We start from the raw sequence: 24,548 nt of genomic DNA, 5'->3' as shown, positions 1-24,548 counted from the left end.
CTCACTTTTAACGTAAATAAAAATTTGCATGTCTCAGCCCACGAGGATCTATTTCATTGACTTTTGACTTACCTGATGGAAACAAGCAAGGAGAGGAATCCCAGGAGGCCGCAGACGGCTAGCACCACAAGTGCCGGTGTTGGGGGATATACAGGAACTGTACCCGGCTTCAAGAAACAAGTGATGGAAAGGAGGGCGAATATAAAAAACGAGAGGAACACGTCAAGCAAGGAGCTGAATGTAGCACTGGCAAAGGTCTTCACCGGAGCCATGCGCATCACCTGGAAACAAATAAAAAAAAACTGATGGAAAGAGTCATATCCTAGTGGTAACCATATACATCACTGCCAACCGTGCAAATTAATAGCATCTTTAAGCTGCGCAAACTACTACCTCCTCCTGATAGCTAGCTTGATATGAGGTCTCCAGTTCCTTTTCTTGAAAGTTCAGGCTCAAGCGGTTAATGGGCGGCTTGAAGAAGTAATCCTTCATTAAGCTGGAAGGAAAGAATAGGTCAAAGTGAGACGTCTTTGATGTGTCGAGAGATTATCTCCAGTCTTGGCTCCTACAACGCTATCTACGCTTTCATATTTTTTTTCTACTTTATTTTAAAGTTGTTTCTATGAATCTGTCTCCTTTATTACGTAGTTACATTCCCCTTAATTAACCTCTTTCCAGTTCTTGGAGCCTTCATTACCTTATACAGTTAGTCATTCCTAGACCAATGTAGCTTCCGCTTCCTTTACTGACAGTTTTCTTAGATTCTTATGTTTAGTATCTTTGCAGAGCTTTTCCCTTCAGCTGATTGTGCTAATTTACTACATTCCTAATTCATTAACAAGTGCAGATCCATCCATCCATCCATCCATCCCACCAATCAGCAAGGAGGAAGTAAAGGGCGGCAGTAATTTAAATCTTCTACTACTGTATTTTGCCACATATTGAAGTGAATGAAGCTAGGAAATAGCATCTCCTCAGGGTAACCCTGGACTCCGAACTCTCCTTCAAACCACATATCCAAGACCTTTCCACTTCCTGCCGACTCCAACTCAAAAATATCTCATGGATCCGGCCATTCCTCAACCAAGAATCTGCAAAAACCCTAGTCCACGCCCTCATCATCTCTCACCTCAACTACTGCAACCTCCTGCTCTGTGGCCTCCCATATAACACTCTTGCACCCCTCCAATCTATCCTAAAGTCTGTTGCCCGACTAATCCACCTGTCCCCCCGCTATTCCCTGGCCTCTCCTCTCTGTCAATCTCTCCACTGGCTCCCCATTACCCAGAGACTCCAGTTCAAAACCCTAACCATGACATACAAAGCCATCCACAACCTGTCTCCCCCATACATCTGTGACCTAGTCTCCCGGTACTTACCTGCACGCAACCTCCGATCCTCACAAGATCTCCTTCTCTACTCCCCTCTTATTTCCTCTTCCTACAATCGTATACAAGATTTCTCCCGTGTATCCCCCCTACTCTGGATCTCTCTACCCCAACACATCAGACTCTCGCCTACCGTGGAAACCTTCAAAAGGCACCTGAAGACCCACCTCTTCCGACAAGCCTACAACCTGCAGTAACCCTCGCCCCACCATACCGCTGCACGACCAGCTCTACCCTCACCTACTGTATCCTCACCCATCCCTTGTAGACTGTGAGCCCTCGCGGGCAGAGTCCTCGTTCCTCCTGTACCAGTCGCCGATTTGTATTGTTTAAGATTATTGTGTTTTTTATTATGTATAACCCCTTTTCACATGTAAAGCGCCATGGAATGAATGGCGCTATAATAATAAATAATAATAATTTAATCCTAAAAAGGGTTTTAAGTGGATTCCTAATGCGACACTTTATTAAAACCGAGATTAATTTACCTGTCTTCTTTAATAACCTCCACAAAGTGAGCGTCAGTCTTTTCTCTGATGTTTTTGAAGCGGAGAGGGAGGAGAGCGGACTGATCCATACTGACTCCACACCAGCGACCCTTTTCTTGAAGCATCTCGTACAAAGATGCCTGGCTGTTGTTCAAGGTATCTTCTGGAGGAGGGCTTAGAAGGCCATTCTGGGTTTTTAAATGACGTCCGATGGCTGTGGGCTGTGAAAGAGGAATGGGGGTATCTTTTTAGTAACGGGATACAGAAATCTGATATTTGCTCATTTGACGTCTATCTCCACTCAACACTGAAAAACTCAATTAAATCCATTTTCACTGTAATTAATATCACATGGGATTCAGGAAGCTGAGATACGTGGAGCTGTTTGACAGCATCCTTGCACTGTAAAGTCAGAAAACAGCCCGTGTCTGTGTTTAAAGGGGTATTCCCATCTCCAAGATCCTCTCCCAATATGTAGTAGATGTAATAATAATAATATTAGCAAATATCTCCAAATAGAAATGTTGTATAGTTTTTCTGATTCGCTATGCCCCTTTCCTCATGTGAAGGGCATTGCAGGACCTTATGTATCCATGGTTACGACCACTGATATAATAACAGTTAGCTAGTTGCTAGTGGTTGTAACCATGGATACCTAAGGTCCTGCAATGCCCTGCACACAAGGAAAGGGACATATTGAACCATAAAAACTATACTACATTTCTAATTGGAGGTATTTTCTATTATTATTATTATTATTACTACACCTACTACATATTGGGATAGGATTTTGGAGATGGGAATACCCCTTTAAGCATATTAGGGCAGATTCCCCTGCTCCTTCAATGGTCATCCATATAATAAATTTCACTTACACGAGTGCCCCCTCCTTTCCATTCTTCTGGGGTGCCATTTACAGCGGATGCTCCTTCCTCCACACCATCTCGGACTCCAGTTTCTCCACAAGAAGGACAGCTCTGCCAATAAACAACAGTAAAATAAATCAATATCAGATCCCCTACTGTTTTTATACATATCTTCATAGGGATTGGAGTCCTAAGACCACTTCTTCCCTATACAAAGAGATAAAAGATAAATTCTACCTGCCTGCAGCCACCACTAGAGGGAGCTCACTGCATATGGGTTTACGCCAGGAAGTCAAAGCGAGTTGCAAAAATATGTCTGCAGTGAGCTCCCCCTAGTGGTGGCTGTAGGCAAACCAAAAGGCAGGTTAGAGCCCATCTCACGTGTTCATAGCAGTCACGTCAGCCTCTGTGGAAGGAACCCTACTGGCTAAAATGCCTAAAATGGAAACTGTACATAAATATAGCAAAATCTAAAAACTGTAAGACTATCACTTTGGGGAAGACTTTACATAAACCGTACCCCATTAATATTTATGGCACTTTTTCTGACAGAACATACCAAATAATACTTTTGTAAGTAATTCCCACACAATACCGCCATCCAGTGCACTATTTATATGGACACACAATGCATAAAAAAGTTAATGGTGAAGTCCCAACAAGAAAGACACAAAAAATCCAACTTGCTCCGACTTTTCTGCAACTAGCATGTGGCGATCGCGGTGTCCTGGGAGTCGCAATCTGACCCCACTGTGACACCGTACAATCCAATAAGTGATGTCTGCTCTCCGCAGGAGGCCTGGGGACATTAATAGATTGGGATTCAATGTGAGCATCATTAAGGCTGCTCTGCCTCTCACCCATCGGGAGAAGGACCCGGGGGTGCCGTCATTAATTGCTGCTAATGAGGACAAAGGGTGGCAGGGGGATTGCTCCTGGGGACAATCCTCAACATCCCACAGAGATCAAACCATTAACACTTTCCTATCAGCGGAGATTTCAGATGACATTTGCGTCATTAACCCTATATGTCCAGGGAGCACTTTTTTTTTTTTAAATAACCCGATCCGGCAATATATGCACAGATATAATTACCCACCTTGAGTCTTTCCATGTGAGAACAATGGAGAAGAGAGTCACTGGCACTGTCGGCGATGAGACCCCCCACGCCATGGGGGGTCTGGGAGCCACTGCCGGGGTCTGATCCCTCCTGTAGTGGTAGCAAGGTCTGGGAGCAGCTGCAGCTGGGCACACGTGGTCTGCGCCCGGAGATCAGGAAGGTCTTCAGGCCTGAAGGGGACATGACGCTAAAGTCACTAAACAATCTCATTAATATGAAGCACAGCACTGTCATTATGGCTGTACTGACACCAACATTATAGGGGCACTCTGGTGATCACTATTATGGGCACATTTTGGATGGTGTTAAATAGGCACTATAGCCAGCTCTGATATGGGGCACTAGCATTGCTCTGTTATAGGACACTATTGCCAGCTCTGTTGTGGGGGCACTATGACTAGTTCTGTTATGGGGGCACTATGGCTAGCTCTCTTATCAGATACCATGGCTTGTTCTCTAATGGGGCACTATAGCGAGCTCTGTTATGGGGCACTACGACTAGCTCTGTTATGAGGTACTATAGATAGCTTTGTTATAGGGGAGCCTGGGCTAATTCTGTTATGGGGCACTATAGTCAGCTCTGTTATGGGGCACTATAGCCAGCTCTGTTATGGGGCACTATAGCCAGCTCTGTTATGGGGCACTGTAGCCAGCTCTGTTATGGGGCACTATGGCCAGCTCTGTTATGGGGCACTATAGCCAGCTCTGTTATAGGGCACTATAGCGAGCTCTGTTATAGGGGCACTACGACTAGCTCTGCTATGGGGCACTATAGCCAGCTCTGTTAAGGGGCACTATAGCCAGCTCTGTTATGGGGCACTATAGCCAGCTCTGTTATGGGGCACTATAGCCAGCTCTGTTATGGGGCACTGTAGCCAGCTCTGTTATGGGGCACTATAGCCAGCTCTGTTATGGGGCACTATAGTCAGCTCTGTTATGGGGCACTATAGCCAGCTCTGTTATGGGGCACTATGGCCAGCTCTGTTATGGGGCACTATAGCCAGCTCTGTTATGGGGCACTATAGCTAGCTCTGTTACAGGGACACTACGACTAGCTCTGCTATGGGGCACTATAGCCAGCTCTGTTATGGGGCACTATAGCCAGCTCTGTTACAGGGACACTACGACTAGCTCTGTTAAGGGGCACTATAGCTAGCTCTGTTATGGAGGCACTACGACTAGCTCTGTAATGGGGCATTATAGTCAGCTCTGTTATAGGGCACTATAGCGAGCTCTGTTATAGGGGCACTACGACTAGCTCTGCTATGGGGCACTATAGCCAGCTCTGTTATGAGGACACTATGACTAGCTCCGTTATGGGGCACTATAGCTAGCTTTGTTATAGGCGCACTACGGTTAGCTCTGTTATGGGGCACTATAGCTAGTTCTGTTATGGAGGCACTATGGCCAGCTCTGTTATGGGACAGTATAGCCAGCTCTGTTATGGGGCACTATAGCTAGTTCTGTTATGGGGCACTATAGCGAGTTCTGCTATGGGGTACTATAGCCAGCTCTGTTATGGGGCACTAAGACTAGCTCTGTTATAGGGCACTATAGCTAGCTCTGTTATGGGGCACTAAGACTAGCTCTGTTATGGGGCACTATAGCCAGCTCTGTTATGGGGCACTATGGCCAGCTCTGTTATGGGACACTAAGACTAACTCTGTTATGGGGCACTATGGCCAGCTCTGTTATGGGACACTAAGACTAACTCTGTTATGGGTCACTATAGCTAGTTCTGTTATGGGGCACTAAGACTAACTCGGTTATGGGGCACTACGGCTAGCTTTGTTATAGTACTATGCCGAGCTCTGTTATGGGGACACTGTGGTTGTCACTTTTACAGGGACACTGTGTAACTAATTCTGGACTGTTAGACACTGTAAGGACAGGGTCAGCATCTGATGGCCGCACCTTGGTGCACCGTGTGCTCTGCCCTTGGCCATGGCGAGCGCGTCCAATACTCCCTGTCCTTCCATGACTGTAGCACATGCTTTGCTCTTCACAGATGCAGACTTGGCATCAGACATGTGCTGGGTGGCCCAATGGTTTACTCTTTGTATGATAAACTAATTATCTTCAGAATTACCCACAACTTTATTAATAACGCAGAAGCTCGCCGGTCGCCACATACCAGCACCGGTCCTGCGATACATTGCGAGCTTTGTAAACCAGAACAGCTGCAGTAAAAATACAAGCTCAGCTATGAGGGTGCGTGCGAATGTGAGGCACAAAAATGCACATACAGTAAACTATGGCCCTGCAGCTGTGCAAGGGGCGAGTGTTGGAGTGCAGTGCACCTGATGAGCAGCAGGTGGCAGCACACATTCTAGGGAGGATGCATTATCTACTGCAGCGTTTGCCGGTGGGGGGCTGATAATTCGGGGTCACAAACACAAAATTTGGTTTCTTTATTTTCAGGAGTTTAGACCTGTACTTATGGCTAAACTTGACTGCAGTGGCATGCATTAACCCCTTTTTTTTTTTCATTTAATACCCCTAGGGGACTTGAACCTGCGACCTGGATCCCTATATTTTATATTCTGGAGCATTTTCGTTCATTTAAAAAATGGGGTTGTCATAAGTAGACGATTCCTTTAAATTTGTCCTAGTGTGTTGTACATAGGCAAATTATAGGTCTGTGGGTACAATCTCTGTACTGTGCTACGGAGTAAGTTGGCGCAATAAAAAGAACAGGAGAAAAAAAAAAGGAGCGTAATATGTAATAAAAACACAATACGTATATATAATAATACATCAGTAATAATCAACTTTGCAAAAATATACAGCAACCTTGTAAACTCCCCCCCAGCATTTACTTTCCCTCTGTGAAATTCCCCTTTAAGGCAAGTCTGCCCAACTGGAGCCCCTGAGACGGAGCCTTTAAAGCGTCCGTTCTGGCCCACCCTCTTCCCTGAAAGCTCGATAGATTATAGTAGATGACATCATGTTTTTCAAGGGTATTCATCCCTCGATTACATACTCAGAAGTGAAATGCAGCCGGCACTATGGAAAAACCTGAACCGCACTGCTGATATCTCAAAATGCATCTCAGGAACACTCAGCCCTTCCCATTTATGCAGGATAATCCTACATAGTCCTGTCTTAAAGCAAAATGCAGGATTATTTAAATATGTATTTCTTTTATATTTGGTGTAAAAGCCGCTGTTCTCCTGAATCCGACGATGTTTTTCTTTTCTTCCTGCTCCTCTCCATTCCCGAGATATCCCCCTTTCTTCCCTGTATATAAATCTAGTCTCGTTGGCCAAGTGGTCGTGGTCTTCCGCTCTCCTCTTCAGCACCACGCCCACTTGGCTAACAAGGCTTGAATTATATACAGGGAAAAAGAGGCCATATCTCAGGAATGGAAAGGCGTAGGAACAAAAGAAAAACAGTGCCGGATTCAGGAAAGCAGCGGCATTTATGACAGGTGGAAAGAATTATAAATTTATTGCAAGTGATAAATGTCTCTCTACTAGGTAAAAGCCTTAGTTCAAGCCCATGCCTGGTAACAATGGATGCCTGTAGGTTTGAATAGGACTGCACCTGTTTACTGACAGCAATCGCTCATCTTAAAGGTTTAAAGTATAGGAAAAATCTTCTCTTCATAAAATCGCAGATTTTTTGAACATAAGACCAATCTTCAGGCGGCCATCTTTCCTGTCTCATTACTTTATGTCACATGAGGGGCGTCACGCTCAGATAAAATACAAAGCTGCCTGTGAAGTCTCGCCAGAGAACAGGCAGCATCCACCTAATTATATCTTGTACTGTACGAGCGGGATCGTTCTTATGTAATATAATTCATGAAGTGAAAAGACGGCAAGTGTAAATCATACGTGGGTCTTAAATTCTACTTGTAAGGCGAAGTTCACACATGTTGGGTTTTTCAGAGTCACAAATTTGCAGCAAAACCTAATCTCTGACAGGAAATCAGCTGCGTTTTTTGATGCGTTTTTTCAGCGTTTTTATCACTGTCCTTCTGTCTCTATTTGTGCATCTACATAAAGTTCTGTGAAAAAAAAACAACCCCATTCTATTTTGCCATCAAAAACGCTGAAAAAGCACTGATGCAAATTTTGATGCGTTTTTTCAGCGTTTTTTTTCACCACCCATTACTTCCTATGGGTGAAAAACGCTGAAAGAAGGGACATGCTCTATTTTCCTAAAACCCAACCAAGGCACAAAATATGCTGCAAAAAAAACCCAAACAAGATGTGCGAACAGAGAATTCTGGTTTCTCATAGACTTTGCTGGTACTGCAAAACGCAGCAGAAAATTTGCATAAAAATCTGCAGTAAAAAACGCTGAAAAACCCAACATGTGTGAACATAGCCTAAAGGCCCCGTCACACTTAGCCTGTCAGGGATCGTTGCTGCTTCGCTATGTGGTCGCTGGTGAGCTGTCAAACAGGCAGGCTCACCAACGATCAGGGGAGCAGCGACATCGTGGAAAGAATCTTTCCACGTTGTCCTGCTCCTGGTTACGAGCCTGCTGAAGCAGGAGCAGGCTGGTGACTATGGTAAACATCGGGTTACTAGGGGCACACGCGCACCTAGTAACCCGCTGTTTATCATGGTTACCAGCCTGATCGCTGGTCCCGCTGGTCACACACAGCGATGTGTGCTGACCAGCGGGAGGGCAAAGACCAAAAAATGGTCTAGGACATTCTGCAGCGATCAGCGACCTCACAGCAGGGGCCTGATCGCTGCAAAGTGTCACACATAGCGACATCGCTGGTGAGGTCGCTGTTGCGTCACCAAAACCGTGACACAGCAGCGATCTCGCTAGCGATCTCGCTATGTGAGACGGGGGCTTAAGGGAACAAGTCCAAGACGTCTACATCACAACGTCAGTAAGTGTCAGTAAGCAATGTTTGAGGAGACAAAGAGGTTGTCAGTTCCCTTCCCACACACAGGAGAAAAGAACAGGGGAAATGTTTGAATCCTGTCCCTCGCTGCAAAAAAATCTGAAACTTAAAGGGGTCTACCTTTTTCAGGAAAGTGGAAACCCAAACCGTGTAAAATACATAAAATAACAAACTTAGCCAGTATTCACCATACCCGGGTCCAGCTGATCCTGAGTTACATCCTGTATTATCCTCCAGAGCTGCACTCACTATTCTGCTGGTGCAGTCACTGATCCTGTACTGATTCTGAGTTACATCCTGTATTATACTCCAGAGCTGCACTCACTATTCTGCTGCTGCAGTCACTGATCCTGTACTGATCCTGAGTTACATCCTGTATTATACTCCAGAGCTGCACTCACTATTCTGCTGGTGCAGTCACTGTGTACATACATTACATTACTGATCCTGTACTGATCCTGAGTTACATCCTGTATTATACTCCAGAGCTGCACTCACTATTCTGCTGGTGCAGTTACTGTGTACATACATTGCATTACTGATCCTGTACTGATCCTGAGTTACATCCTGTATTATACTCCAGAGCTGCACTCACTATTCTGCTGCTGCAGTCACTGATCCTGAGTTACATCCTGCATTATACTCCAGAGCTGCACTCACTATTCTGCTGGTGCAGTCACTGTGTACATACATTACATTACTGATCCTGTACTGATCCTGAGTTACATCCTGTATTATACTCCAGAGCTGCACTCACTATTCTGCTGCTGCAGTCACTGATCCTGAGTTACATCCTGCATTATACTCCAGAGCTGCACTCACTATTCTGCTGGTGAAGTCACTGTGTACATACATTACATTACTGATCCTGTACTGATCCTGAGTTACATCCTGTATTATACTCCAGAGCTGCACTCACTATTCAGCTGGTGCAGTCACTGTGTACATGCATTACATTACTGATCCTGAATTACCTCCTGTATTATACTCCAGAGCTGCACTCACTGTTCTGCTTGTGCAGTCACTGTGTACATACATTACATTACTGATCCTGATCTCTGGAGTATAATACAGGATGTAACTCATGATCGGTGGCGTTATGTATGTACACAGTGACCACACCAGCAGAATAGTGAGTGGCGCTCTGGAGGTTAATACAGGATGTATTTAGGATCAGTACAGGATCAGTATTTACAGAGATTACATACATTTTTGCATGGTATTTGGAGTACCTGTCATGTATAATACCGCACCATGTATGGTCAGCTATATACCAGTTATGACTATACTGACAGCGGGTGGTTTGTGAATTCCCTGACCGTGTTATCAGCCCTTCCTATAAAGTAGGATGTGAGCTATCTCTCTGTCCCCAAGCGTTGTGCAGAGCAGCAGAGCAAAGATACACAGCAACGCTGCCTATTTATGTGCCATGTCTATGGAGTCCTTTCATGTTGAGGAACGCGCAGTCCTGCCTAATCCCCCTCAGATTAACACACAATATCATATAAAACTCAGTAACACAGCGAAGTTTGTGTCTATTGTGCGTAGACTAGCAACTGTGCACGTCATCAGCCCACAAACCCGGCATTATAACGCACCAGTCATCTGTACCTGGGCCTGAGACAAACAAGCAACGCTTAAAGGGTCAGTCCACCTGTAATTAACAGTCGCTGCAAGGTAGAGGATAACCTTTTGTGGGGGGGGGATACCCGTTTCATGTAAAAATAATATGCCAGGAAATCACCAACAAGCTGCTGTTGATGGATCCGATTGTTAATCCTTTCCCTTTAATACTGCCAGCTATCTCTGGCAGTCCCTTAGGATAGGGGATAATTTGTTTTCTTGGAAGAATATCCCATTCATGTAAAAAAAAAGATGCATGACGATCACCAACAAGCTGCTGTTGATGGATCCTATTGTTATTTTTTTCCTTTTAATACTGCCAGCTATGTCAGGCAGTCCCATAGACACTGAATGGAACAAGCAGAGATCGCGCATGCACAGGTCTGCTCCATTCAAGACATCGTTGCAGGAACCCAATCTCAGGAACGCTGGTTGGATCAGCACATTAACTTTTTTTTTTTTTAAAGGAATATCCCTTTCTTGTAAAAAACCCCCATGCATGAAAATCACCAACAAGCTGCTGTTAATGGATCCGACTGTTAATACTTTCCTTCTAATACTGTCAGCTATCTCAGACAGTCCCATAGGATAGGGGATAACTTGGAAGAATATCCCTTTCATGTAAAAAAAATAATGCATAAAAATCATGAACAAGCTGCTGTTAACGGATCCTATTGTTAATTTTTTCCTTCTAATGCTGCCACTGTCTCAGGCAGTCCCATAGACAGTGAATGCTACGAGCAGAGGTTGGGCATGCACAGTTCTGCTCCATTCAAGAAGTTGTTGCAGGAACCCAATTTCCGGAACGCTGGTTGGATCAGCAGGTTATTTTTTTTTTTTAAGGAATATCCCTTTCATGTAAAAATAATATGCAAGGAAATCACCAACAATCTGCTGTTGATGGATCCGATTGTTAATTCTTTCCACCTAATACTGCCGGCTATCTCAGACAGTCCCATAGGATAGGGGATAACTAGGAAGAATATCCCTTTCATGTAAAAAAAAGAATGCATGAAAATCATAAACAAGCTGCTGTTAACGGATCCTATTGTGAATTTTTTCCTTCTACTGCTGCTGGCTATCTCAGGCAGTCCTATAGACAGTGAATGGTACGCGAGCAGAGGTTGGGCATGCACAGTTCTGCTCCATTCAAGACGTTGTTGCAGGGACCCAATCTCCGAAACGTTGGTTGGATCAGCACGTTATTGTTTTTTTTTTAAAGGAATATCCCTTTCATGTAAAAATAATATGCAAGGAAATCACCAACAAGCTGCTGTTGATAGATCCGATTGTTAATTATTTCCTCCTAATGCTGCCGGCTATCTCTGGCAGTCCCATAGGATAGGGGGTAATCTGTTTTCTTGGAGGAATATCCCTGTCATGTAAAAAAAAATGATGCATGAAAATCAGCAACAAACTGATGTTGATGGATCCAATTGTTAATCCTCTCCTTCTAATGCTGCCGGCTATCTCTTGCAGTCCTGTAGACAGTGAATGGAACAAGCAGAGGTCATCCATGCACAGTTTCACTCAATTCAAGATGTATTTGGAGAGACCCAATTTCAGGAACGCTGGGGGTCTCAGTGGTTGGACCCCCAGTGATCAGCATGTTATCCTATCCTAAAGATAGGCAATAACTTGTTTTCTTGGAGGAATATCTCTTTCATCTTAAAAAATTCTGCATGAAAATCACCAACAAGCTGCTGTTGATGGATCCTATTGTTAATCTTTTACTTCTAATGATGCACACTTCTACTTCTTTCAAGATGCGGTTGCAGAAACCCAATCTCAGGAACGCTGGTTGGATCAGCACGTTAATTTTTTTTTTTTTAATGGAATATCTCTTTCATGTAAAAAAAAAAATCTGAATGAAAGTCACCAACAAGCTGCTGTTGATGGATCCTATTGTTAATCTTTTCCTTCTAATACTGCCGGCTATCTCAGGCAGTCCTGTAGACAGTAAATGGAATGAGCAGAGGCTGCGTATGCACAAGATGTAGTTGAAGACCAAATCTCAGGAACGCTGGATGGACCCCCGGTGATCAGCACATTATTCCCTATCCTATGGATAGAGGATAACTTGTTTTTTTTTTGTGGAGGAATATCCCTTTCATGTAAAAAAAAAAATATGGATGGAAATCACCAACAAGCTGCTCTTGATGGATCCAATTGTTAATCCTTTCCTTCTAATACTGCCGGCTATCTCTGGCAGTCCGATATGATAGCGGTTAACTTGTTTTTTTTTAAGGAATATCCTTTTCATGTAAAAAAAAATATGGATGGAGATCACCAACAAGCTGCTGTTGATGGATCCGATTGGTAATTTTTTCTTTTTTTTTTTTCTTTCTAATGCTACACATGATGAGGTGTCACTACGGAGTGATGATTTCTTTATTTCCCGGCATCTCTTCTGTATCTTCTGATCAGTATGACAGACAATGAGGCGACTGCACTAAGTACAACCCCTGACAAAAATTATGGAATCACCGGGCTCGGAGGATGTTCATTCAGTTGTTTAATGTTGTTGAAAAAAAGGAGATCACAGACATGGCACAAAACTAAAGTCATTTCAAATGGCAACTTTAAGGCTTTAAGAAACACTAAAATAAATCAAGAAAAAAAATGTGGTACTCAGCAAGGGTAATTTTTTTCAGACAAAGCAGAGATAAAATATTATGGAATCACTCAATTCTGAGGAAAAAATTATGGAATCATGAAAAACAAACACACAAAAGAACACTCCAATACATCACTAGTATTTTGTTGCACCACATCTGGCTTTAATAACAGCTTGCAGTCTCTGAGGCATGGACTTAATGAGTGACAAACAGTACTCTTCATCAATCTGGCTCCAACTTTCTCTGATTGCTGTTGCCAGATCAGCTTTGCAGGTTGGAGCCTTGTCATGGACCATTTTCTTCAACTTCCACCAAAGATTTTCAATTGGATTGAGATCCGGACTATTTGCAGGCCATGACATTGACCTTATGTGTCTTCTTTCAAGGAATGTTTTCACAGTTTTTGCTCTATGGCAGGATGCATTATCATCTTGAAAAATGATGTCATCATCCCCAAACATCCTTTCAATTGATGGGATAAGAAAACTGTCCAAAATATCAATGTAAACTTGGGCATTTATTGAAGACTAGATGGTGGCCCGATTCTAACGCATCGGGTATTCTAGAATAGGTATGCGGCCGACCAGGCGCAATCAGCAGAGCGTTATTTAAATTTGGCGCCAAAATCGCTGATTGGTCGAGGCCGGCAACCGCGACCAATTAGCAAAGAGGTGTTAAAATTTGGCGCCTATATCGCAGATTGGTAATGGCCGGCGGTCGCGACTAATCAGCAGAGAGGGGTTTAAATTTGGCGCCAATAATGCAAATTGGTCGCGGCCAGCGAACGCGACCAATCAGCAGAGCGGGATTTAAATTTGGCGGCAATAATGCTGATTGTTTGCGGCCGGCGGTCGCGACCAATCAGCAGAGCGTTATTTAAATTTTGCGCCAATAATGGTGATTGGTCACGGCCGCGACTAATCAGCAGAGCGGTGTTTAAATTTGTCGCCAATAATGCTGGTTATTCGCGACCGGTAACCGCGACCAATGAGCAGAGCGGTGATTAAATATGGCGCCAATATCGCTGATTGGTCACGGCCGGTGGTTGCGACTAATCAGCAGAGCGAGGTTTAAATTTGGCGCCAATACTGCTGATTGGTCGCGGCCGGCGACCGTGACCAATCAGCAGAGCGGTGTTTAAATTTGGTGCCAATACTGCTAATTGGTCGCGGCCGGCGACCACGAGCAATCAGCAGAGCGTTGTTTAAATTTGTCACCAAAATTGCTGGTTGGTCGCGGCCGGCCACCGCGACCAATCAGCAGAGCGTTGTTTAAATTTGGCACCAAAATCGCTGAAGAGGTCGCGGCCGGCGGTCGCGACCAATCAGCAGAGCGGGGTTTAAATTTGGCGCCAATCTCGCTGATTGGTCGCGTCTGCCGTCCACGACCAATCAGCAGAGCGTTGTTTAAATTTGGCGCCAATCTCGATGATTGGCCGCGGCTGGCAGCCGCGACCAATCAGCAGAGCGTTGTTTAAATTTGGCGCCAATCTCGCTAATTGGTCGCGTCTGGCGTCCGCGACCAATCAGCAGAGCGCTGTTTAAATTTGGCGCCAATCTCGCTGATTGGTAGCGGTCGCCGGTGGCCGTGACCAATCAGCAGAGCGGTGTTTACATTTAGCGCCAATCTCGCTGATTGGTCGCGGCCGGCCACCGCGACCAATGAGCAGAGCGGCGTTTAAATTTGCCGCCCATCTCGCTGATTGGTCGCGGTGGCCGGCCGCGATTAATCAGCAGAGCGGCTTTTAAATTTGCCGGACATCTCGCTGATTGGTCACGGTGGCCGGCCGCGACCAATCAGCAGAGCGGCGTTTAAATTTGCCGCCCATCTCGCTGATTGGTCGCGGCCAGCCACCGCGACCAATCAGCAGAGCGGCGTTTAAATTTGCCGCCCATCTCGCTGATTGGTCGCGGTGGCCGGCCGCGATTAATCAGCAGAGCGGCGTTTATATTTGCCGCCCATCTCGCTGATTGGTCACGGACGGCCACCGCGACCAATCAGCAGAGCAGCGTTTAAATTTGCCGCCCATCTCGCTGATTGGTCACGGCCGGCCACCGCGACCAATCAGCACAGCGGCGTTTAAATTTGCCGCCCATCTCGCTGATTGGTCGCGGCCGGCCGGCCACCGCGACCAATCAGCAGAGTGGCGTTTAAATTTGCCGCCCATATCGCTCATTGGTCGCGGTGGCCGGCCGCGATTAATCAGCAAAGCAGTGTTTAAATTTGCCGCCCATCTCGCTGATTGGTCGCGGTCGGCCGGCCACCGTGACCAATCAGTACAGCGGCGTTTAAATTTGCCGCCCATCTCGCTGATTGGTTGCGGTCGGCCACCGCGACCAATCAGCAGAGCGGCGTTTAAATTTGCCACCCATCTCGCTGATTGGTCACGGCCAGCCACCGCGACCAATCAGCGTCGTATTAGTGTGGGCCCGGGAGTGGCGCTGCTTGTGCGGCTCCGTATTAGCGAGGACCGGGGAGCGGCGCTGCCTGTGCGGCTCCTTCTGCTGCGAGAAGCCGGGAGATGAGCGGCTACTCGCAGCAGAAGCATCCCGACCGGCGGCGCCGCTCCCCGGTCCTCCGTTCACACTTGCTGTCGGGAGATCAGCGGGCCAAGGCGCTGATCTTCCGACGTTAGCCGCATGGAGGTCAGCGGCGCCGGTCGGGGTAGTTGTGCTGCTAGCGCCGCTCATCTCCCCGCTGCATCGCCGCTGACCTCCGTCCGGCAGATGAGCCGCTAACGGCCGCCATCTTTTTTCAGAAATCCCGCGGCGCTGATTGGCAGCTGCCGGACCAATGAGCGACGCGGGATTTCCTGGACAGACAGACAGACAGAAAGACAGACAGAAAGACAGACAGACAGATAGACAGACAGACAGACAGACGGGATAAGACAATTATATATATAGATGTAATGACAGCCATCTCCCCAGTGCCTTTACCTGACATGCAGCCCCAATGACTGTGGAAATTTGCATGTTCTCTTCATGCAGTCATCTTTATAAATCTCATTGGAGCGGCACCAAACAAAAGTTCCAGCATCATCACCTTGCCCAATGCAGATTCGCGATTCATCACTGAATATGACTTTCATCCAGTCATCCACAGTCCACGATTGCTTTTCCGTAGCCCATTGTAACCTTGTTTTTTTCTGTTTAGGTGTTAATGATGGATTTTGTTTAGCTTTTCTGTATGTAAATCCCATTTCCTTTAGCCGGTTTCTTACAGTTCGGTCACAGACATTGACTCCAGTTTCCTCCCATTCGTTCCTCATTTGTTTTGTTGTGCATTTCCTGTTTTGGAGACATATTGCTTTAAATTTCCGGTCTTGACGCTTTCATGTCTTCCTTGGTCTACCAGTATGTTTGCCTTTAACAACCTTCCCATGTTGTTTGCATTTGGTCCAGATTTTAGACACAGCTGACTGTGAACAACCAACATCTTTTGCAACATTGCCTGATGATTTATCTTCTTTTAAGAGTTTGATAATCCTCTCCTTTGCTTCAATTGACATCTCTCGTGTTGGAGCCATGATTCATGTCAGTCCACTTGGTGCAACAGCTCTCTAAGGTGTGATCACTCCTTTTTAGATGCACACTAACGAACAGATCTAATTTGATGCAGGTGTTAGTTTTGGAAATCAAAATTTATAGGGTGATTCCATAATTTTTTCCTCAGAATTGAGTGATTCCATAATTTTTTCCCTCTGCTTGGTCTGAAAAAAATTATCCTTACTGAGTACCACATTTTTTTTTCTCAATTTCTTTTAGTGTTTCTTAAAGCCATAAAGTTGCCATTTCAAATGACTTTAGTTTTGTGCCATGTCTGTGATCTGCTTTTTTTCAACAACATTAAACAACTGAATGAACATCCTCCGACCCCGGTGATTCCATAATTTTTGCCAGGGGTTGTATATGTAATAGTAATTGCTACTTAAGCAATTTTCTAACTATTTTTCATCAGAGGCTTAAACTTAATGGTTCTCCTCTAAACCCTTTGGCTTTTGAGTTTTTAGCATCTTTTAGTCTTTTTTTTAGACATTCAGACATGTTTAAAGATTTATGTACAACAGATGTGACTGTTTCTGGGCAAAGCTTTATTTCATGGCTATTCATCATGGAGCTAAGTAGTCTCTGTTGTATCCAGTGGAAAGAAAACTGAAATAATAAAGTCTGATGGCACGGCCATGATCGGCGTATACCAAAAATATCAGACCGTTCTTTATTGGACTTTCTATACTGTAAATATCGCCATACAGAACTCAAATAATACCAACATACAGTGAACAAGGTCATCTAATAACACTGCTAAACACCACTAAAAATGACTGCCATACAATTAATATTAAGATACAACTAAAGGCGGACTTATATACCATACAGGACCTGCGGAAAGTGGGATACACCAGTGTACTCCCAACATCTGAATCCCAAATTGCAAGAAGGGGTTGTATAGTATTAGAAGAAAATTGACGCTTTCTTCCAAAACCCAGCACCACCACACTGGTCCACAGGTTGTGTGAAAAATTGCAGCTCAATACCACTTTCTTCAAGGAAGCTGAGCTGCAATACCACACACAACCCAATGTAGTACCGGTGTCTATGCCCCCTGACAGGCGGAGACGCCGTCCCTCTTACCGCCGAGCTCTCCGCCCGGCATCCTCTGGTGCTCCTGCATCTGCTGCTGCCGGCGCGCACAGCTTCCCAGGCACTGTGCTTAGGGTGCGCGCGCGCTCCCTCCCTCTTAAAGGGGTCGCGCGCGCCGTCCTAAGGAGTCCCCGGCCAATGGCCGGAGGACCTCTCATGTAAAAGGCACCTCCTCCAAAATGGAGGTGCCCGTGCAAGGTTGTAGCTTTGTGTGTTAAACTCTGCTTCAGCCCTCAGGTCCCGCCGCTAGCCTGACTACCAGTCCAGCCCGCCAGCCTGACTACAAGTCCAGTCCACCAGCCTGCCTACCAGTCCAGCCCGCCAGCCTGACTACCAATCCAGCCTGCCAGCCTGACTAAAAAGTCCAGTCCGCCTACCTGACTACAAGTCCAGTCCGCCAGCCTGACTACCCGTTCTATCCGCCAGCTTGTCTTCTCTCCAGTCCAGTCCGCCAGTCTGTCAATGGGCCTTGCCCGCCTGCTTACCTGGAAGCACCTGCCTGTTACCTGCCGTGCCTGCCAGCCCGTTTACCTGGAAGCACCTGCCTGTTACCTGCCGTGCCTACCAGCTAGCCTACCTGGAGGCTCCTGCTCGTTACCTGCCGTGTCTGCCAGTCCGTCTACCCGGATCACCCGTCAGCCTGCCTCCCGTGCTCATCTGCTGTACTGGTCAGTCTCTGCCTTCTGACCCGTGGGAGTCACCGGCTCTCATACAAGGTCGGTCCCAGAGTCGATTGAGCTGCCGTACGACCTTGGTCGGTCCGAGTTGATACCTAGTTACGCCCCTCTGGTCCCTCCTTGCACCACAGCACAGAGGTTCCACCACCCCGATTCGTAACACCCAAGGACAAGGGTGGCGCTGTTTTTGGAAGAAAGCAGCCAGGGTTTCCTAATCCTGTAAAACCCGTTCAAGGCCTAATTTATTTCCTCTTGTGAATATTCCCCCCCAAAACACAAAAAATGACCTGTAGTTTAAACTCTAACCTTTTCCCATACTGGTTCTCAGGACTGTCCAGTGAAAATTTGGACTTTTCCCAGTAGGCTTCATACTTATAGGTGCAGAGCAGAGGGCCCGTGACCAGAAGGGGCCCACAGCCCTTTCATTAATAAAATATAAGGGCTCATCTTGTACATTTAACCTGATGACTATAAGGATTGGCAAGGGTCATGATTATTACCCTTTAGCCCATTTATTTGGCATAAGTATGTTTTTTTTTTTAAATCTGAGCTACATGACGCTGTTTTCCTGAATCCGGCGTTGTCTTTCTTTTGTTTCTGCGCCTTTCCGTTCCTAAGATATGACCCCTTATTCCCTGCATGTAACTCTAGTCTTGTTAGACAAAAAGGTGTGGTCTTCAACTCTTCTCAGTGGGCGTCTTCTTGTTTACCACACCCACTTGGCTACAAAGGCTAAATTTATATACTGGGAAGAAAGGGCCATATCTCAGGAACGGAGAGGCGCAGGAACACAAGAAAAACATCGCCGGATTCAGGAGAACAGCGGCATTTACACCAAGCAAAAAACAAATAGCAAGTGACAGATCTTCTTTAAAGGGAAATTACTTTTTAAAGATGACACTGGTTGTGAACTCCCAGATAGGAATATATTATAATGTATGTGAAATGATACTGTCCCCATATCTCTGTGTGGTGTATATACGCCGTGCCGTGCATGTGCTTCTTTTACTTAGGCGGTGTATACCATGTCAGATCTTCATTTAATGCATTCTGTCAGCTGAGGGTTGGCTAGATAGACAGAGGTGACAGCTGAGAGCAGACGAAGGCCTTGTGTCACTGGGACCTCACGGTGTGAAAGGGACACTTGTGTCTTCATGTATATTTCACAAAGCTTAAGCATTCAGCAGATACATGAGTAATGAGGAGGGAGGGAATGGCACGGAGCCAAGGAGAAGTGGGCGAGAGGGAGAGAGATGCCGAAACAGAGGGACAAGGCTGGCAGGATGGGAGAAAGGAGAAGGAAAGGGAAGAGAACTGATCAGAAGAAGGTCAGATAGCAAGAAGTCATAGCAGTATATATTGACTGGCATAGAGCTGGGCTTAAACAATGCTAGGTCGGACGCTTAGCACCAAGGCAAAAAGTTTAGGCCCCAATTTACCAAACAGTTTTCATCCAACTTCCAGTTTAATTGAAATATTTTTATGGAACTCATATTCATTAATAGTCACAGTCCTCTTAATAAATTTGGCAGCATCTTACTCGAGCGCACTGTTCATCAAAATTGTCGTGCAAACCCGCCAGTCTTGATGAAACTGGGCCATAGTTTGCTTCTAAATACACTGATAGTAAAGTGGTACATGCATTGTTATATCCCCTAGCTACACCCCTGCTTGAGGCCTGGGAGGGAGGAAACTTGGCACTAAATTGTCCCTCCCCCGAGGATCAAAATTTTAAGTTACTAGGTAGGTTTATCAACATCCTATCAACACAGCCCTTTGATGGGTGGTCAACTGGGAAATTCTTACCAAAATAGAAATTAAGGACTTGTAAGCCCTATCCACAGAAACACCATGATCAACCACAAATGATTAGAAGTACCCCAATTTGGGGGGTGGTCTTATTAAACCCTGCCCACAGGAACACCATGATCACCAAAAATGATTGGAAGTGTCCCAATTTGGAGTGTGGTTTTATTACACCCTGCCCACAGGATCGCCATGATCACCTACAAATGATTGGAAGTGTCCTAAATTGGGGTGTGGTTTTATTAGACCCAGCCCACAGGACCACCATGATTGCCCACAAATGATTGGAAGTGACCCACTTTGGGGTGTGGTTTTATTACACCCTGCCCACAGGACTACTATGATTGCCCATAAATGATTTGAAGTGCCCCAATTTGGGGTGTGGTTTTATTACACCCTGCCCACAGGAACACCATTATCACCCACGAATGATTGGAAGTGTCCCAATTTGGGGTGTGGTTTTATTACACCCTGCCCACAGGAACACCATGATCGCCCACAAATGATTGGAAATAGCCCAATTTGGCGTGTGGTTTTATTACACCCTGCCCACAGGACCACCATGATTGCCCATAAATGATTGGAAGTGCCTTAACTTAGGGTGGGTTTTATTACACCCTGCCCACAGGACTACCATGATTGCCCACAAATGATTAGAAGTGCCCCAATTTGGGATGTGGTTTTATTAAGCCTTGCCCACAAATGATTGGAAGTGCCCCAATTTGGGATGGGTTTTATTAAGCCCTGCCCACATGACCACCATGATTGCCCATAAATGATTGGAAGTGCCCCACTTTGGGGTGTAGCTTTATTAAGCCCTGCCCACAGGACCACCATGATCGTCCACAAATGATTGGAAGTGCCCCACTTTGGGGTGTGGTTTTATTAAGCCCTGCCCTTTTGAAACCTGATTCATGGGATTTAAACTTTTATCCAAGCTTGGAATTTATCCCTTATGCACTGGATAGGGGTCAACTTCCTGATCATTGGGGGTCCCATCGATCCAGAGAACCGGGGCTCTAATGGAACAGTGGTTGATCCTGGGCACTACCTCTCCATTCATCCTTATAGGAGTCCCGAAGACCAGGTGAGCATAATGCTTGGTTATCCCAGGTGGTCTAATTCAGAATTAATGGAGCTGTAGTGACTATGATCGAGAGTGGTGGGGGTCCTAGTAGTCGGATCCCTTGCAAACGGGAAGTTATGTCTCATCCCATGGATGGGGGGAATAACTTCTAAACTTGAGAATACCCTTTTAATTTTTTTTATTACATTATTTTCTCACATATAGGGGGATGTAAGGACTCCCCAAATGTTATACCAGGTCTAAAAAGCACGGGCAAGTTGTTAGAACTCGATTGTAAGCTCTGCAGACCAGTGCTCAACAAGAAGAAGTTTAGTCTGGACTTGCCTACTGAATCGCCTTTGATTAGTGATCCAGCAGCCAGTGTCAGGCCTGGAGCCAAAACACACAGACGGGAAAGCCGCAGAAATGGGTGTGTGAAGGGCGGCGGGGGTGGCACACAGTGCACCGGGACAGAATCCCGTAAACCAACATCTGATAGATTGTAGACCAGAGTTCATCAGTATTCTGGGATTATCATCACTGTGTGGGCGACAGCATTTTTTTGGTTTAAGCGGGAACATATGTTATTTCAATAAGGGAAAGGAGATAAGGGGCTGCCCGTCATTTATCTGTCACATAACAAAGTATTGAATGAGTTAAAATCTAACCTGTCTACTTGACTCTCTCGAAAAGTTCTGTTCGCGCCCCCTATGTAATGTGCTGTCATACAGTGTACAGATAACCATACCATATAGTGTCTAATTAGAAGTGCCATACAGTATAGTGTATAAATAATACTGCCATATCGTGGCCAAATAATACTTCCATACTACTGCCTAAATAACAGACGTGTATATCCCCTTCCTCACCAGTATATAATTCAAAATGGATATAATAGGTGCCGTAGTAGTAGTGCCACGCAAGATACCACCATAGAGTGCAAAAATAAAACCAATATACAGTGACCAAATGCCAGTAATCAAATAACAGTGCTATGCTTTTCATACTATGCCAAGGCTTGGATATGCCAACTGATCTGTGCCCGATCCAATCCGGTCACACATGACGGTGCGGAAAGAGGGAGGGATTACATTCATTATCATATGATAATTCCAGCTTGTCTTCCAATATTCTGGGACAATTTGAGGTTTTGTACAAAAATAGAAAGACATGTCTGCTTTCTTCTAAAAACATTAGCCACATTTGTCCATAGATCGCATATGGTATTGCAGCTCAGCCCTATTCACTTCAATGGAGCTGAGCTGCAATACCGGACACAACCCAAGGACAGGTGTAGCACTGTTATTGTAAGAAAGCAGCAGTAGACTCTAATCCTTTAAAACCCATTTAAAGAGGGTATTTTCAAGTTTGAAATGTATCACTTATCCATAGGATAGGGTATTACTTTCCAATCCATAGAGATCCACAATGATCCTGAGATCCTGTGAATGGAGCGGAGGTTTATCTTACACACTACCATTCCATTCTGTCACGGGTGTGTCAGGTGTGACAGACAGTCGCTCTGGATCCGGCTGTAGAAGGTCACTGCTCTTGGCATTGCAGACGCCTTCTTGATCCTCTCATCTCTTTGGTATTGTTGTATCCTTCTTCCTTTAGGACCCAACAGCTACCTCCACCTTCTGCTGCTGATTGACATACCCTTGCTTGATAGTTAAATACTCTCAGTTTCTCCAGAAAGGCAGCGGTGATAGTTCTATGTACCTCTGTGTAGGCTTGGAGCACTAGCAGTTGGCTAGTTTCTTCTCTGGTGCCCTTGGAGGGCAGTTGGCGTTATCTCTCTGGTGTCTGCTGAAGCTAAGTGTATGCCCTTTGTTTGTCTACCTTGTTGTCTTTAGTTTGTAGTGGGGCTTGACTAGTGCTCCCCCCCTATCTAGGGCCAAGCTCTAGGGACGTTCAGGGCTTAGGTTCCTGCTCGGCGATAGGTGTGGAACCTATATAGGGACGTTAGGGTAGGCAGGGTGATATTAGATCGGCCTAGGGGTCTCCACTCCCCCTTTCCCTAGAGTTTGGGCTTACTTCCCCTCTTCCCTTCGTGTTGCACTTAGTCTTCCCTCACAATTGCGTATGATCGACCTCCACTCCATTCAGCCGGGCCAACTACTCAGGATCGTGGGTTGCCAGAGGTCGGTTATCCCTTATCCCATTAATAGAAGTTACCTTTCAAACTTTAGAATACCCCTTTAAGCCGGCTTCCTTCCACCATAGGAATAACCGCCAAAACAGAAATGTCCCATAGTATAAACTCCGACCCTGACATGGACTGTGAAAATTGCGACTTTTGGCAACAGCTAAATGGAATATTAAAATACTTTACTCAAATCAGACACATTGGCCCGTTTCATCATTTGTGGGGGGTTTTAAATTCACTTTTCTTCTTTAGTTTTGTAGCATTTGTTGCGCAAACTTTTTAAAAATTGCATAAAATAGATGAATCCCAAAAATGGTCTTTATTTTTGTCTTTAATCTTTTTTGCAACTTCTTAGCGTCAAAAGTTGCAAATTTCACAAAATTAAGCAAAAATTTGCAGCAAAATAACTGGCATTCGTAAAATCACTCCGATAGGAGTTCGCTTGTGACTTTTCGAAACAGTTGCAAATGATGAATCAGGCAAAAATATATCTAAAAGTCTTAAACTCACCCCCACAATAACGATAAAAAACACCAAACATAAGAACACATATAAAATAGACTTTAAAAAATGCAGAAATGGAAAGATGACTATGACACAAACAAAAGAAAGGCGCAAAACACTGAAATTCAATAAGAATTCGAGCCCTTTAAGTTTCGGAAACAGGTAGGAGGCATATTGAGGTAGGGGCCCACAGCCCACGGACTGGGGGCACAATTATTTAATTAATTAACTTGCAAAAAAGAAAAAAAATAATATTTAAGAGCTCGGCATGTACATTTAAAGAGGATCTATCACTTGCTAAAAAAAATTGAACTAAAGACCTAGTAACAATCTCAGAGCTCCTCTGATTCTACTGCTTTATTCCCTTTTCCACTGCGTCGTTCCATTGCCAAGATATTCAAATTTGTTTCTTGTGGATCACAGTATGTGAAATCTCTTCCTGTAGTTCAACTGGACGTTTCTTCAGAGTCTTCTCTGAGGGAATGGGCTTTAACCCCTCCCTCCCACTTGCAGCCAATCACAGCTCTGCTGCCTATCTAGCATTGCTGAGCTGTGATTGGCAGCATCTTGGAGGGAGGGGTGAAAGTTCATGTTCCCAGAGAAGACTCTGGAGAAACGACTAGTTGAACTGCAAACAAAGGTTTCACATACTGCGCTCCAAAAGCAACAAATGTAAATATCTCTGCAATTGAGCAACGCAGCTCAAAAAGGAAAAAAGTGGCAAAATCAG

The 24,548-nt window shown here is 45.2% G+C and overlaps 1 protein-coding gene across 1 annotated transcript in view; it reads right to left on the bottom strand.

Moving 5' to 3' along the window:
* The window catches only part of ADCY9 (adenylate cyclase 9), a 113,898-nt gene that overhangs the window by 15,984 nt on the left and 73,366 nt on the right, over positions 1 to 24,548 (bottom strand). The window contains exons 2-6 of the mRNA XM_073648257.1: positions 3,842 to 4,032; positions 2,752 to 2,853; positions 1,877 to 2,097; positions 394 to 496; positions 73 to 281 (exon numbers count right to left, since the gene is read on the bottom strand). Coding sequence (XP_073504358.1) covers positions 73 to 281; positions 394 to 496; positions 1,877 to 2,097; positions 2,752 to 2,853; positions 3,842 to 4,032 — 826 coding nt within the window. The remainder of the gene's footprint in view (positions 1 to 72; positions 282 to 393; positions 497 to 1,876; positions 2,098 to 2,751; positions 2,854 to 3,841; positions 4,033 to 24,548) is intronic.

Source organism: Phyllobates terribilis, unplaced genomic scaffold (assembly GCF_046119375.1).
Source record: "Phyllobates terribilis strain yellow unplaced genomic scaffold, ASM4611937v1 Scaffold_9__5_contigs__length_417890890, whole genome shotgun sequence".
Taxonomy (NCBI): Eukaryota; Metazoa; Chordata; class Amphibia; order Anura; family Dendrobatidae; genus Phyllobates; species Phyllobates terribilis.
The sequence above is the reverse complement of the archived record's forward strand: the minus strand, read 5'-3'. Positions and strand labels throughout refer to the sequence as shown.